The sequence below is a fragment of the Pagrus pagrus genome (assembly GCF_965226575.1).
Source record: "Pagrus pagrus genome assembly, chromosome: 14".
Taxonomy (NCBI): Eukaryota; Metazoa; Chordata; class Actinopteri; order Spariformes; family Sparidae; genus Pagrus; species Pagrus pagrus.
Window position 1 is genome coordinate 26,052,019 of NC_140198.1, and position 17,213 is coordinate 26,069,231.

A 17,213-nucleotide genomic window follows, 5' to 3' on the forward strand; every position below is an offset into this window, starting at 1 on the left:
CGCCAGAAGAGCCACTAACTTTCTTCATCCTGTCTTGGTGAAGGTGAGGCAGCTGCAGGAGAACGCTGCCCAGTTGAGAACCATCTATGCTGGTGAGAAAGCTGAGGCCATCATGGTCAAAGAGCAGGAAGTGATGGAGGCGTGGAAGGAGCTGCTGAGCTCTTGTGAGGCCAGCCGCGTCCAGGTCACCTCAGTAACCGACAAGGTGCAGTTCTTCTCAGTGGTGCGTGAAAACCTGATGTGGATGGAAGGCATCATGGGCCAGATAGGATGGGATGAGCCAAGGTAAGACATCTGACATATGCTTGTTAAGATGTTGTGCATAAATCCTATTATATGCAGTGTATGGTTGAGGTTTAGTAACTGCATTGTGTGCTTTAGTGTTCAGTTAAACCAAAAGTCCTTGTGGTCTTGTCCCTGTAGACAGAATTTCATTACTGTGTTGAATTAGGCTGCCACCTTGACCTAATTTTCTATGACATCTGTTATTCAATTTTTCATATGATGTATTTTTGGCAATAAATTTTCATTTTTTAATCACTGCCATTATTTGTCATTTTACCCAGCCAATTCCACTGTGCAATAAGATCCCAGCTCTTTCACACTTGGCTTGAAATCTTAGAGCAGCTGTCGATATATGAACATATGTGCGACCATACAGGACTGTGGGACCGATAAAGATGGCAAAACATACGTACATTTCCTGTCTGGAGGACAGAGCTAAAATGTTTGGTTGATTATGCTAATATTTTGATGATTGGTTTCAGAAAAATGAAAAATTCTCTTGTTACAGTTTCTCAGTTAGTCAGATTTTCTGCTTTTTTTTTCTGATGTCATAGTTTTGGACTGATGGTTGAGAAAACAAGACATTTGAAGAAGCCACCTTGAGTTTAAAAAATAATTGTCTATTTTCTGCAACTTTATACAGCCGTGGTCAAAAGTTTATATACACATGTAAAGAACATGTATACCATGGTCTTGAGTTCCAATGTCACAAATTTATGAAGTTTGGTTCAGTGATTAATTTATTATAGGTCTTCTGAAAATGTGACCAAATCCTCTGGCTGAAATTTTAACCACTCCTCTTGACAGAATCGGTGAAGTTCAACTAAATTTGTTGGCTTCCTACCACGGACTTGTTTCTTCAGCACAGTCCACATGTTCTCGATGGGGTTCAAGTCAGGACTTTGGGGAGGCCATTCCAAACCCTCAATTCTAGTAGTAATTCTCAGTTCCTTTACCACTTCTGATGTGTGTTTGGGATCATTGTCCTGTTGGAACACCCAACTGCACCCAAGACCCAATCATCTGCTGATGATTTTAGGTTTTCCTGAAGAATTTGGAGATAATCCTCCTTCTTCATTATTCCATTTACTTTCTTTAGAGCAGCAGATTCACTGGCAGCAAAACAGCCCCACAGCATAATACTACCAGCACCATGCTTGACCGTAGGTATGGTGTTCTTTAAGGCCTTACCTTCTCGCCTCCAAACATATTGCTGCTGACCACAGAGTTTTCCTCCAGAAGGTTTTTTCTTTGTACATGTGATCAGCAGCAAACTTAAGGTGAGCTTTAAGACACCACGTCAGGAGCAAGGGCTTTCTATGTTGCTCAGCCCATGTTAATGCAAAACACACTTGTGTTTGTTTTTGGTTGACTCTTGACCATCCTGACCAGTTTTCTCTCAGCAGCAGGTGATAGTTTGTGTTTTCTTCCTGATCATGGCAGTGACACAACTGTGCCACTTTATACTTACAAACAGTTGTTTGTACAGTTGATCTTGGGACCTGTAACTGTTTTGAAATGGCTCCAAGTGACTTTCCTGACTTGTTCAAATCAATAATGTTCTCTTTCAGATCAATGCTGAGTTCCTTAGACTTTCCCATTGTAGTGTTTGTGTCTGAGTCTAATGGGTGTATCAAACAAGCCCTGTTAAAATACGCCCAGAAAAGTCATCAGCTATCATTCATAATCACTCAGATGAAGTGAAGACACCATGCTAAAAAGCTAATTTGATTCACACAAATTTTCTATAATCCCCAAAATTGGTCACTTGTTCAGTTTGTTGTATGTATATTTTTGATCTGGTCACATTTTCAGAAGACTTTGACCACGACTATAAACTAAAAAATGATTCGGGACAATATTGAACAGATTAATCAACAATGAAAATAATCCCTAGTCTGTGGCTTATTTTATAATCGACTAATTGTTAATACAGTGTTAAAAAAATGCTCAGTTCAATTAACCATCCAAAACCCAGAAGTGTTCAGTGATTTACAATGACAAGGATAGAAGGTGTTGGATGCTTTATAGATTGTAAAACACTCAAAATTTGTGATTTGTGATATTAAATTGTCAAATGCTGACATTTGTGAAGCTGGGACCATTAAACATTTGACATTTTTAAATTTTTAAATGAATTCAATGATAAATTAAATATCAAAATCCTTGTCCATTTAGTTTTGAGGCCAACGGTGGCCTGAAAAAGGTTAAAAGCCCCAAAAATAATCTTCAGAAAACAAAACACAGTAGTAAGAGTATATAACCTGTCAGTGGTTCTGTGAGGCTGTAATGCTCATTATTAACAAGAATTATGCAGCGGGTGTTGTCAGCAAAAACGGCTATAGAAACCAATATCAGAAGGGTTTATCATGTTGCGTCCATGGAGGTAATACATTATCTATTTGTGTGTGGAAGGTGTAAGCTGGTTCAGCTGCTGGCACTAGAGGAGAAGTCTGATCACCAAAGTCATTATTATTATTCTTCTGGGCACCATGAATGTCTTTAACAAATTACATACACATCCATCTGCTAGTTCGGACCATCCCTAGAGCCACGCCACTAACTAGAAATTCTGACTGTGGTCTTACTGTTGACTACTCGTGTTAACAGCACTATATAGAGAGCAGCAGGGATGATGTATTTTTATAGGCTAACCTGGTGATGAGCGTCGGCCTGCTTCCCTCAACAAAAACTGTTGGATTTTTCCATTTGGATTATCGGCGAAAATAAGCTCCATGGCTTTTTTTTGTTTATGATACTTACATGTTTTGTTAGCAAGATAATCTTCAGAGATGATCATCACTTTTATGATTTTTGGATGTGTAAATAAAGTCTCTAGAAGCAAAAAGCTAACATTAGGCTATAAACAGACTATATCCTGGTTGAGTCATTTTAACGTCACCACCACTAAGCTTCCGACTACACTATACTACTACTATAGTAGTTAGAGTTGTAAAGTTAGAGTAAGAATAGTCTAAAGATAAACCAGTGAGTAGATGAGTCTCTGTGCTCGGCGAATTGATGATTTATGTCCCCAACAGCCTCTGCAGTCTCATTTAGCGACTTGTTAGTAATGGCAAACGCCTTTCCAAAAACACGTAAACGCTTCATAATTCAAACTTGGGTTGTGACCTGACGTATTTTATGTAGTAGAACAAAACGTGAACATTTCTTCAGCTTACTGTATGTTAACCCCAGATCTTATTTCAGGCATCTAACCAAAAACCCACACACATAAAATCCTTGACTTCAAGACGAGTTTCTGATTCCGGGTTTCAGAACTACTTCCTGCAGCACTCTATTACCATTTGTAAAGGAGTATACTTGGGAATTACTCAGCTAACATTTTACAGTCTGTTGTTATTAGGATTTCGTAATATGATTTGTTGCTAAATCTAATCTAAATATTCTGATCTATCCCTTTCTTAGGGATTTGATGGCCCTGGAGGGGATGATGAAACAACACCAGGAGCTGAAAGCCAAAATAGACGGCCGCAGCAAGACAATACAGCAGTGTGCAGATCTCGGCAAGATCCTGATAGCTGCAGGCAATCCTGCATCAGAGGAGGTCAGACAAAAACAGTAAAACCCATATGACTATCACACATACCACAAAAGAATACATTAAAGCGTACAATTACTTAAGATGTAGCAGTGTGTTGTTGTGGTCATGACTGCAATATGTCTGTCACCACAGATCAAAGAAAAGTTGGACAGCCTTCTGGCTAAGCAGAAGGATCTTATTGAAAAATGGGACAAACACCAAGAAAAGTTACAGCGCAGTGAGTAGAAGAGACGACTACATCAGAGCAGAGGCAGCTCTTAACACAACACTATGTTAAATGTCAAATGGGCTCAGACTGTAAATGGTTTTTCCACTTTGTCCTCTTATCATGAATCATGTATGAATCGTATTGTTCTTCTTGCTTGAGCTAACGTTACACACTTACTCTGAACATGACTGAAGTGATAAGTTACACATCCGAGCTGTGATCTCACACACACAGTAAATATCACCGTAATGTACACACAAGGATTGCTACTGGAGTGTGCATTAAAATGTGGTGTGATGGTAACAGTGCTGCCGGTCTGCTGTCACCTCCAGAACAGGAAAGGTTCCAATTTGCCCAGGAGACGGTGAAGGCGGAAGCCTGGCTGAAGGCCAAGGAGCCGCTGATCACCTCCAAGGAGCCAGAGGGAGGAGGGGCCCGGGCCCAAACAGACGAGGTTGAGCAGCTCATCCTTCGCCATGAGGCCTTCCGCAAGGCTGCTGTAACCTGGAAAGAACGCTTCAGCTCTCTCCGCCAGCTTTCCGCAGTAAGCTTGACTGTAGATAAATGTTTAATCAGTTTGGTGGAGTCACAATTTAATGCTGCTACAGGAAAAAAATGTGACCTTGGGATGTTATGTTTGCTTAGCAGGCATGAGCGCATGCCATGAGTTTGCATCGTTACGGGCTTAAATCTGCCTCATGACGTTTACTGCATGTCGTGTACCCTCACTCACTGCCCCCCATCTGCCTTTCATGCTCCATTGTTAAGTAGCCACTAAAAGAGACTGGTTTGAGCAAATCATTCTTGATAACTTGGTAACTTTTATTGGGCCATCCTGTGTTTGATTTCTGGTTTGAGTTGGGTTTGTGTAGTGCTATTAGTTATTTAGTTAACTCTCTCTTTAGGCTGAGAAGAAAAAAGAGGAGGAGAAAAAGACAACCCCACTCTCCAGCCGAAGGATGTTCCCATTATCTTGTCTGACGCCCAGTATTCCCTCAACCAGTGCTACCTCACCTTTCTTGAGGCAGACGGTACAGGCGCATCTAGAACACAAACCCTTACAGACCAGTCTGGATCTGGGTGCCACCACTGCAACCCAGAGATTGTCCTCAACCCTAGCCAGCTACAACCCGGTTATAAATGGATCAGGCTACTCTGGACTGGAACAGCAGTGCAGCGCGAAGCTGGTGGGCTCCTCATACCTTGGGATGAACCACCAGGCAGCTGGAGGTGGAAGTGACTCCGGTTTCTCTGCGCTGACCTCCCAGAGTGGTGGAGCGGACACTTCTACTTATCTGGGGATAAACCATCAAACTGCTGGCAGTGCAGAGAGCTCTGGGTACTTTGGGCTGACTACTGGGTGTGTGGGTGGTATGCAAAACCATCTAGCCAGTGGCAGGTTAGGAAGTTCAGGTAACCTAGCTCAGCAGCCAAGCAGTGGAGGAATGGGAAGCCCTGGCTTTATGCCTCAGCAGAATATGGGCAGTTCTGGATATTTGGGCCAAACACAAAATATGGGAAGTTCTGGGTATTTGGGACAGCAGCCTAATTTAGGGAGTACAGGATATTTGGCACAACAGCCTAATATGGGGAGCTCTGGGTATTTGGCACAACAGCCCAATATGGGGAGTTCTGGGTATTTGGCACAACAGCCTAATATGGGGAGTTCTGGGTATTTGGCACAACAGCCTAATATGGGGAGTTCTGGGTATTTGGCACAACAGCCTAATTTGGGAAGCTCTGGGTATTTAGCACAGCAGCCTAACATGGTGAGTTCTGCATACCTAGCGCAGAATTATCAGAGCAGTGGGGGAATGGGTAGCTCAGGCTATCTGGCACAAAATCATTACAGCAGTGGAAGTCTGGGTAGCTCTGGTTACCTGGCGCAGAGTGGTGGCATCATGGACCCTAAAATGGCGTATGCATGGCAGCACCTGAAGGCTGACTTCATGCAGCCCAGGATCAACCACATCCACAAGGCTGTAAACCCCCTCCTAGAAGCCAGTAGAGTGCAGCGGGAACAGTTTGGGGACATCCCATTGGCTGACATGGTGCCAGAGTCAGGGCTGGAGCTCCTCCACGGCCGCCTCCAGAGGGATCCCCGTGGCAGCCGCTCCGATCCTCAGATGGACCATCTGAGGAGAGAGAGGGAGTACAAGCTTGGTAGACAGACCTCCAGTGAACAGGAGATCCAGGCCAGGCTCAACGAGCTGCCGCTCATTGTGCGTCAGGAGCGCTACAGGAGGCGCCTGGAGAGGCAGTCATCCAGTGAACAGGAGGGGAGCAGCAAGCAGAGGCTGCAGAGGCAGGACTCGAGTGACCTGGAGGGCTCTATTAAGGAGGGCTCTGACAAACGCTCAGGGTATGTGAATGAGTTGTGCTGGTGACAGTGAAATTTAAATGATGCTAACAAAATTTGGCTTTCCAGTTTGCCTTGTCAGCATTGTCCAGCGTGATCCTAATGATTTTTAGGGTCACATAATGATTGTGTTCACTGTTTGCGTGACTCATTGCAGGGAGAAGAGATCCACCATGGCAGAGATTGTAGAACAAGTCCAGGAGAGAGAAGCAGCACATGTGAGTTAGCCTGCATACAGTGTATCATATTAGTGTTGTATATGATCATTTTTCTTTGTGTCTTGGTGTCACGATCTCTTTTTCTCTGCTGTCTCAGGCACGGGGAGAGCCTTATCGGCCTTCTAGCAGCCTCTCAGCACCCGTGACTCGTTTTGACGGACGTCCACGTGCCCGAGACCGCCCCAAACCCAGGAGGAGGCCCCGTCCAAAAGAGCCTGAGGAGACCCGCCGTTCTCGTTCAGCTCCAGCTACCGGTGCCCCAACGACACCTCAGCCACCTTCACACACTGCCCAAAACGAAGGCTTCCTCTACCGCAAAAAGGCTACCACCTCTGACCTTGAAGCTCAGCAGAGAAGCCCAAATAGGTATCTCCCTAATGATAGGTACAGTACTAATAATTAATTATACAACAGACAAAGCTAATAATTGACCATTTGCCAAAGCCCAAAACTGTCCAGCAATTATCCAATTGTTGCAACGGTATGGAGTCACAACAGGCCTGTTTAGCTTTGGATTTCCCCACATGTTGAAGCAGTGTGCATGGGTTTCTCATAGAAACAAAACTCGCCATTTGAAGAGTTTTTAAGGTGATGTTTATTGACGTGCTTCCAAAATCAAAAGCACAAGAACAAAAATGTAAGGAATAAATCATACCGCTTGTTTTTATACTCTAACAAAGACATAGCATAGTCTGACTCACAGGAAGTAGGCTCGTAGGTTAGTATAACAATTTAACATTATATTTACACATTATGTAACATTTTCCTCCCCTTCTGCAATTTGAGTGTTTCAAGGTCTCCATGAAACAGAAACAACAATCTCTGAGCTACCAACCTACATGCTGAAAATGTTTTGATTTGAAAAGATTTGTATCATGCAGCGAGGCAGGCCTGCTTGGTTCTTTTTCTGGGATTTAGCCATTTTAATGCCAGGTCACACCTCCCCACATGGAAATGTTACACCCCAACATGTCCCTCCCCAACATTTTTCCACCCATTCCAGAATAATCATGGGTTCAGTCAGTGCTAGTACAGTGCAGAAACAAGGTGTAGAGATGGGTCTGGCTCAGCGAGACTTCAGCTAGCACGTCCACTGTGTTGTATAAAGCTGTCAGAGTTTATGCTAATGTTATTGTTGGATTTGGGGGTTTTAACACTCCAGCAACCACTGTGACATCAGTTAGTTCTCATACTAAGGGAAAACAAATTGTTTGAAACTACTCAAAAGTATTTAACAAAACTGGTTTATGTTTGAAGGAATATCAGTCTGATCTTAAACTTTTCCTTATCACACTTTTTCTTTATTTCAATGTCCTCCATACATGGTTCATTGGGTGAAGATGCTTTTTCATATGAAATGTAGCTTCTAGCACAGTTTCTCTTATGTAGTGATAAAGTGCACATTTAAAGACCCCTTTTACAAATGATGCTTTTAAAACAATCAGCTGGAAAGATTTAAAAGTCAGCCAGTGACAGTGTTTTCAACCAACTCATGTAGCTAGTTTATGCTAATCTGCCAATGTCATTTCAACCTGATCATGATTCATCAGATTCTAGAAGAAGATGTCTGCTTTTGTCTTTCTATGTCCGAAATCAAGTACTCCAATGTTTTTGAAATGATAAAGAATTCCATTGGTAAATCTGCCACTGCTTTCACTGTAAACTGTGTTTGTGCCGTGTAAGAAAAGAAAGCACAATAGTCACATCAGCAGTAACTAAGGAGGGGACGGCTTAGCCATCAATCAATTCAAGCAAATTAGCGTTAAAAACATTCCAAATTCAGTTCTTGTACCTTCCTAATGACTGTGTCATATAATGTTTATTAGGGTAGAAGCAAAAAATTATAATTTGAGAAAAGTTACATCCAACTGGCCCAAGTTATGTCCAGAATCTTAATCTGATAAGAGCCACTTAATGTGTCATTTTGATTTTACAGCAAGTCCTGGGTGAACGTATATTGTGTGCTGAAAGAGGGAAAGCTGACCTTCTACAAGGATGGAAGGAACCAAACCACAACGTACAATGAAGAGCCTCCCGTTGACCTTAGTAACTGCACATTTGATCCTACAATGGGATACAAGAAGAAGAAAAATGTCTTCATTCTGAAGTAAGAGCTGCTTTATTATAGCATTTGTGTACATTTTCTTTGAAATTAAACTCCAGATTTAAGATTGAAACATCAAAACACAAAATATTGTAGTATAGTATAGTATTCATTAGACTGATAAGGGCAGTACTAACAATCCCTGTTGATTTTCTCTGAACAGAATGAACGATGGAAACAACTTTGCATTCCATGCAAAAGATGAGGTAAGAACATTCATATTTAAATCATGTTTAAGAGAAGCAGACATTAGTACTCAATCCACTGTCCTTTACTTCAGACCTTCTATGCACCACACAATGTCTATGAGAGAGACACTACACCTTTATAATTTAAGTTTGCCACAGTTTCAATAATATTAGAAGTGGGCTTTATTTTTCATTCTGTGAGCGGACGGTAGCACTGAGCCAGTCAGCGCCTGCTACTGTGTACAACATAAGAGCCATAGACTGAACACCACACATTACACTGCTGAACTCTCCGTCTCATCTAACTTACAACTATGAACATACGTATTGTACCGCACCTTAACTTGTTGAACAAACGACCGAAGTGAGCTGCAGATGTCAGTTTGCAGGCTAGGTGGCTTGTTAGCAACAAACACAACACAGAGTTTAACATTAAACCAGCACAAAAAGAACAACACCCAAAAGTTCAGATGTCACTGAGTTGTCAGCAATAATTCTGAAAAAGGCAAAGATGAGAACGTCCACAAAACAAAATATCAGGCAACATTTTGCCGCAGAATGACTGCTTCTGCTATCGATGCTTTAAAGTGGCAATCTCGAAGGGCGCCAGAAGCAGCAATTGCAGGTGTATTTTTTGGACCTCACTGCTTCCCAGATCCAGTGTCGCCTGTTTGAGGCAGCATGTCCCCTCAGTGTTGTCCTCAGGCCGTTGCTCTGACATGAATCTCACCCTGCAGAGGAAACTATCTCCCGTTACCACCAACATACACCCGTGTGCCAGGTTTAAAAGCCCCCTTGTCTCCGCACCACATGTCCGTAACTTAGCTTTGTTCAGCCTCATATGCACAAAACAACGTTGGATGACTAGCCAAGGAAGCTAAGCCAACAGCGGCTCTTGAGGAAAGAAACACTGCTGCCACAAGTTTAAATGAGTGTCTTTGGTTCTCCTACCTGAGCTGGTTTAATAAGAAAGTAATAAACAGGACATGGAGACGTAATGTTAGTGCACTGAGCAGCAACATACTTCTTTTCATTTCCTCTCCACATATCACAATCAGCAACAACTCTTGCCCTAAGACAACTCTGAGGGGACACGTCACTTAATTGAGCTCCCTGGTGGGGAGCCTTTTGAATCACGATGGTAACGATGGTCAGGGATCAGTGGTCAGTGGCTTTCAGCCATCGCCAATGAACGATGGCATTGTTCATCAGCCCAACCCTAGTACATACTTATTCATTGTCTAACATGAGGCTAACTTATTCCGGTCATTATGATGGGAACCACCTACTCCCTCTGGCTGACCGACCACTGCTGGGTGAACGCGTCACTAACTGTGCACCGCTTGTGATATTTGCTGGGAAAGTCGCCACCAACACCCAGTGTACATCTTTGGTATTACAGCAAATGCGAGGACTTTCATCAGTGGGCCATAGGCCCCCACTTGATAACAGATATTTATTTACATGAAAATCTTCAAGATTATTACTTCAAGTTCATTTTGCTCATAATACATCTGTACTGTGAACGCAGGACTTTTGTTTGTAATGTAGTATTTTGAAGTTGTTATATTGGTACTTTTATTTGAGTAAGGGATCTAAGTACTTCTTCCAACACTCTTTCAAGGTCATGTTCAATTCTATTGTCACTTTATGTACTAGAAACATTTCCCGCCTCTGTCACTTACCATTTTGTACTGACACCTGAGATGAATCTGTTCAAATAAGGGGAATATGTGCAGTTTGAATTGGATTCTTTTTTCTCTTGAAGGCTCAAATACTGATATATAATGTTGACCTGGTGTAAATCAAACACAAAACATAATGTGAAAAACATGCACAACAGAAAGATATTACGTGAGAAAGAGACTCCTTACATTCCTGTGTCTTTTTCTGCTCCCTGTAGGAGGACCTGAAGGCTTGGACTTCAAATATCACCACCAGTATAACTGAGCATGAAGACATGGTCAAGTGGGACAAGCCAGGCACCTCGTCCATGGACCCCGACCACTCTGAGCGGAAGGAGAAGTCAGAGGGAGACGCAGATGCCAGGTCAGAGAGGTCCGAGCTGGCCGAGGGGGAGGAGAGGTCCGAGAAGGAGAGGTCAGAGAAAGGGGATGGCTCGGAGAAGTTAGACACGTCAGAAATTGCCGACAAAATGGAGGGCGGGGCAGGGGGCTCCAGCACGTCTGGAAAGAGCAAATGAGGAGCCCCTTTGTGTTTTAACATTACTCACTGACTAAAGGCATAGGATGCGGTGGGTGGGAGGGATGGATGGATGGAGAGCATGTGCAGCTAGGTTTGCAGATCCTCAGTCACAGAGCTGGAATACACTGAGGCCACGGCCCTTGGACTGACTATTGTTACTGTGACAGACTAATCTCTCAGCCCCTCCCCTTCACCCAGGCAATACATCAGTGCTTGCATTGTGCCACCTGCTGGTAGATAGGAGGTTGGCCCAGACAGACAGACAGACAGACACACAGACACCCAGACGGACACACAGACACACAGACGGACAGACAGACTCCAACAAGTGGTCCCAGGAATTAGCCACTGTCACGTCCCATCGTTGATCGTTTAATCTCTTGGATTCACAGCATCTTTCTGTATGTATCTTTGACTGATAATGTAATGCTCTGTCTAGCTAGACAAACCCGAGAAGTGGTGAATGAAATGTTTCACAATATTAAAAAAAGAAAAAACGTTTTTTGAAGCAATATACTTTTTTATTTCTTCTCTTTGTTGAAGAGAGAAAAAGGGAAAAGGAAACGAGAAATAATTGCAAATGTGAACTCTATGATTTGTCACATCCACATAAGCTTACTCCAGGCAGTTGTGCACCTTAGACACTTGACACATCTGTATACTAATCATAATGACATTTAATCCCATCACATGGCTAGCTTTGAATCATCTTAATATAATGGAATGCTGGTGTTACCCACCTGACTTCATTGGTGTCAATGACTACACATTTCTACAGTTTCTTTTGAGTTTTTATTATTATTATTATTATTGTTATTATTATTATTTGTCCACAATGATCCATGTCAAGAAAAGAGCTGTCCATCAAATTCTAATCCATTAACCCAAGGTGTGTTCAATGCTCAAGTGACACTTAGCCTATGTGACACAATGCCTTTGTATACATGACAAAAATCAGAACATTGCATGAGATAGTCTATTAGTGCACCTGTTAAACTTGCCTTTATTTTTATGTTCTTGAAATAATTTGGGCAGTATTAGAAATGCAATAATTTAATGTGAGAGGGGGGGGGAAGGATTTTGCTCTCATGGTCCACTTCTCAGAGTCCAGAGGTAAGTTTGACAAAGTAGGGTTGTCTTCTATCCACAGTAAGCATGAGAAGAAACAAGAATTTTCTGAGGTGGTACACCAGAGAAGTGACTACTCCTTGATCTGTAACATGAATTAAGAAGCCAAATGGCCCCTCTGCTGTTTGTACTGTATTACTGCAATTTTATTTTCCACTGAATGTACTGATTTCAGCTGTGAAATGTTCAATCACCACCGAGTCTGTGGTGCCCAAAATTGTAAAACCCTGAAGCAGTTCACTGAGAGTTAAACCTCTCTGTACCCTGTGTCTTTCATTTGAAGTCCAAACTGATTAGATTCTCTCCATCAAAGGCAAGTTAAATGTAAAACTGTCATGATTCAAGTCATGAATTGTATATACCTATCTTTGTATGTATACCAATAAATCCTGTGCTCTAATAAAACAATACTCTGAACTGAAATGGGTAAAATTAAAACATTTGTATTAATCCACAAATAAAAACAATCATCACTCAAATATATTAATGTTTATTACATTTAAATGAAAAATATGCAAATTAGGAGTCACTATTAAATATCATAGTGTATATACGTACACCAATATCTAGTTGTATGAAACACCTTTTACCAGGGAAGAGCAGCAGGACATACTGTAGGTATGCTTGTTGTATTTTTATATGCCTATATTTATTCATAACAGATTCAGGAGTTGCCCCGCAGCCCCAATAAGAACTTGTAATAATAGCTGATTGAGTAGTCAGTGTGTCTGTGAGAGGTGTGCTAAATTTATATATTACAGACAAGAAAAATAATCCACTAGCCGGGGCAGATCAGTACATGCTGCTCTGGATAATCTAATTATTGGTGACTAAAGTGAAGTACAGTATGCTGTGACCACAGAGATGATCACGCATTAGTCCACTCATTGTTTGTCATGTGTGTCAATTATTTTTAAGGATAGAAGTACAGTTAAAGTTTCCTTAATGTCTGTCAAATGTAGCCATGTTGACACGTTAAAGACAGAGGAGGAAACACATGCAGTGTGACAGCCGCTGAGACTTTATTCAAATGTACGTAGTGTTTTTCCATTTGCCATCCTGTCAAATTGCACCTCAAATATGTAAAAAGAAATGACTAATTAACAGTCTTCCTTTCTATAAAAACACCAAAAGTATATCTCAGATGCAGCACTGCGTGAATTCACTGACTCGAGGATTGTAGTGACAGTCTGCTGCATCTGTCTGTGTTACTGCAGCCTTCAAATTAGACAAACGAGAATAGATAAGCCGTGTTAGGATGTGAATGTTATTTTCATTTGTCAGTCACTGTTTGTTTTTTACATAAGTGCCATGTCATGCAGTCTGCTGAAACAGTGGTTCAGAGGAGAAGGCTAAGGATTGGTTATTGAGACATGAAGAAGGTTTCACTCGTCTGACAGTGAGCCTGTCATTGCAATACACATTTTTATCATTGAGATAGGAGCTCTAGTATTTTCATGTGGCTGTAAATGTTCTGACTCATTGCTCATGGCAGATATTTAGCTCGCATCACCATGTGCGTTTTAAGTGTTCGCTTCCCATCACTTTTATGAAACACACAGGGGGATTTTTTTTCCACTATGTTATAACAGTAACAGTCGAAATTAAATAGGCAGCATAACCGTGACTGAAGAAAAAAATATTGTGCAAACTTTGTTTCCTTCATTGATGGTCTTACAAGTGTGTATGTCTTTGTTACTTTACATTACAACTTGCTGCTATGACATTAAATAAACCTCCAAACTTGCTGATGCAAACTTGACGTGGATTTGATGTGGACACATGCTGGTCACACGCACGCACACACACACACACACACACACACACACACACACACACACCTAATGGAGACAGTTTGTTCCACTCACAACTACGAGCTGAGTGGCTCTCTTCTTGTGACTAACAAACTTTTACTGCAGCTCTCCGTCTCTCAGTATCCATGAATCTGAAGGTGAAGACTCCAGCTGCAAAGACACAGCATGGATTAGCTGTACATGATCAGCTCCATATACTCGATGCTAAAGCCTTGGTGCTTCCAGGTCATACATAAGATATAATAGGGACATACAGTCTAGTAGGTGTGACGTTGATATGTTAAACACACTCAACTGATACATAAATGTCTTTTTTACGAACATCAGTCTGTGTGTCCCTCACATTAGCGCCCCCTGGAGTTAGAGCTGAACTAGCCTTCAAACTGACACGACTGCACGAGTGAGTCGTTGGTGGAAACAACTGAAGGGCTGGTATTTCCCAAACTGTGTCCATGTCAAGGGGTTATCGAAATGCTTCAGATCCGCCCTGCTTGCTTCTGTACATACAGTAACTGGCTCAACACAAACATTTTTACGCTGTATTTATGGCTTTCTTATAGCAACCAATGAAACTGCTGAATTTCATCCGAGCTACGTACGTGCACTTTGAAATCAAATGTGAGTGGACATGTGAATAATTTATGTGAGTAAAAATAAAGGTTCATGCGACTTTTGTTTTGCACTGAAGTGCAGCCCCATGCACAGTTTGAGACAGGAGTGGTGATGCAGGGTCTATTCTATGATAAAACACAGAAACATACATACATGTATACAGTATTGCACAAATTCTGCACAACTTGATGTATGTTTTAAGAATGTACGTTTTAATTTTGATTTGTTTATTGAATTGAATAACATCTGCCAATATCTGTCTGTGGAACTATGAACTATGGTATTGTCTCATAAAATCTGTTCATCCCTTGATTTTGCCATTGTCTTTTTTCTCCTCTGTAGGTTTGTATCATGGCCACTGACAGGCACTTTATACTCCTACACTGAGAGTCATTCTCAGTAAAATATCCTCTGCGAACCAAGAAAAAATCTCAATATACTTTAGGTGAATTGTTGTGGTTTATTCGTCTGATTTAGAACATTTTGCAATACATCTCACACGCTGCAAAACTGTTTTTGACCAAGACAAATGTTGATATACAGCAGGGTCAAAAAGTCTGAGACCACTGGTCAAAATACTTCTATTAAGCATTTGTTCCTAATGTAATACTATTTTTTCTTCACAAATGATAACAAGCCTCAACAAAAAAAAATGTGAATAAATGAATTTCAGAGTATCTTAGTATTTGGTATGTCCCCATTTTGCTTTAATGACAGCATGCATCCGAGCTGGCATGGACTCCACAAAATTGTGCAAAACCAGCAAATTTGACCAACTCATGTTATCCCAGCAAACACACCTTAAAGAAGACCTATTATGCCTTTCAGTTATTTCCTTTCCGTCAGTGTTTTGCATAGGTTTGTGTGCATGTAAAAGGTCTTGAGAGTTAAAGTGGTCAAAGTCCTGACCAACAGAAGCTCCTCTCCCACAGAATACACTGCTCCTTAAACGCCTCATCAGTAGTCTCACCTGTAAATCTGTGACTTCCTGACGTCACACTACATCACAGACTTGCATAATGTATGCTAAGCGGCTAGTTTGGCATGGAAGAACTGATTTAGCACAGCTGCACTGTGGTTGTAAATGGTGCTGGTTCAGGCATGTGTGAGCTGACCAATCAGAGCAGACTGGGTATTCGTGAGGGCGGGCCTTAAGGAGACAGGGGCTTAAACAGCGTTTCAGACAGAGGGGAATAAAGTGCTGCAGCACTGGACAGGATGAGAAAGCTGATGTGTTTTCTAAGTATGGAAGCATGTAAACCTATAACCCAAAATAAAATGATGAAGTATAAGTTCTGACTTTTATAGACTTTTCCTCCAGTCACCTGATCAACCACATGCTGGGATAACATACTGTGAGCCGTCAGGTTTTGTACAAACTTGGGAAATCCATGCCAAGTCGAGTGCATGTTGTCATTAAAGCAAAATATTCACTGACATTTATCAAAGATTCAGCTTTTCACTTTGCATGGTTAAGTGTATTGTTTGTGTATTGTATTGTTTGTAATGAAAAAAATAACATCACATTCGTTAAAAGGCAAAATAGAAGTATTTTGACTACTTGACGACTTGATCCTGACAGTATATCAACATTTATCCTGGTCAAAAAAATGACTTTTCTGCTAGTCTAATAAAATGTGACAAAGGTTGGATGTCTCTGTGAAGAACAAATAAATGTGGCCCAGATTTAAAGAAGTCATAGTTACTCTTTGTGAGAGTCAGGCTCTGTCAGTACAGTAACATCATAATCCTTCCACACTGTCCTCTGCCAGATTCTGTAAATATCTGTCAGGTTTACAAGTTAAAATTCAACCCCACCATGAGGGAAAAAACCCAATGTTACCTTATACTAGAGGAGTCTGAAAATAAACTCCACAAAATCATTGCGAATGCAAATCGCACAAGGCAGTTTACATGATCTGTTGTGTCATGCTGCAGAGACAGACCAGATTCTAACTACCTGTCTAATCTCATTAACTAAAATATCTTTTCTCTATAACAGAAGTCTGAAATCTTTCTATTCTGTCTCATTCACTGAATAACTCCCGTTAATTCTGTTTAGAGCAGCCTTTTATTCTGGAGAACAGCCTCTCACTCTGCCATGGCATTAAATGTACATGACATTGTTGACTCTGAAGGATCGCCTGAGCTCACTGAGAGAAGCAGAATGTGTTTGGACCTCGACCTTTCCTGCTCTCCTCCCTGTGGCTCATGACGGAAGTCGTCCACAGTGTTGCCCATCCTCTGGTGAGACAGCAGGTCCAGTCTGTTGCAGGAGGAGCTGAGCTCAGTGAGATTAGCCTTCAGCTGGCAGCTTGGACACTGTACTGTTGGAGAAGTGGCTGTGATATGTGAAACAGTAGGATGACATGGAGAAAAAAGATGATGGATGCTGCAGGAGGATGAGTGGTAAGCTTGATGAGTGTTGCAATTCTGAGGGTTGTCCTTTTTGTGTTCTTTTTGCCTTTTAGTGTCTACAAATGTGCACAAACTGCAAAAAAACAGTCCATCTACTCATCTACAGCTC

The 17,213-nt window shown here is 41.6% G+C and overlaps 1 protein-coding gene across 2 annotated transcripts in view; it reads left to right on the forward strand.

Moving 5' to 3' along the window:
• The window catches only part of sptbn4a (spectrin, beta, non-erythrocytic 4a), a 31,449-nt gene extending 16,451 nt beyond the window's left edge, over positions 1-14,998 (forward strand). The window contains exons 10-19 of one of the 2 annotated variants that reach the window (XM_084374553.1): positions 44-285; positions 3,715-3,853; positions 3,983-4,067; positions 4,391-4,602; positions 4,964-6,420; positions 6,575-6,635; positions 6,733-7,001; positions 8,572-8,742; positions 8,903-8,945; positions 10,831-14,998. In XM_084374553.1, coding sequence (XP_084230679.1) covers positions 44-285; positions 3,715-3,853; positions 3,983-4,067; positions 4,391-4,602; positions 4,964-6,420; positions 6,575-6,635; positions 6,733-7,001; positions 8,572-8,742; positions 8,903-8,945; positions 10,831-11,130 — 2,979 coding nt within the window. In that variant the 3' untranslated portion in view covers positions 11,131-14,998. Of the gene's footprint in view, positions 1-43; positions 286-3,714; positions 3,854-3,982; positions 4,068-4,390; positions 4,603-4,963; positions 6,421-6,574; positions 6,636-6,732; positions 7,020-8,571; positions 8,743-8,902; positions 8,946-10,830 lie in introns of both variants that reach the window. The other variant, XM_084374552.1, reaches the window with a different exon arrangement.
• The last annotated feature ends 2,215 nt before the right edge of the window (positions 14,999-17,213 follow it).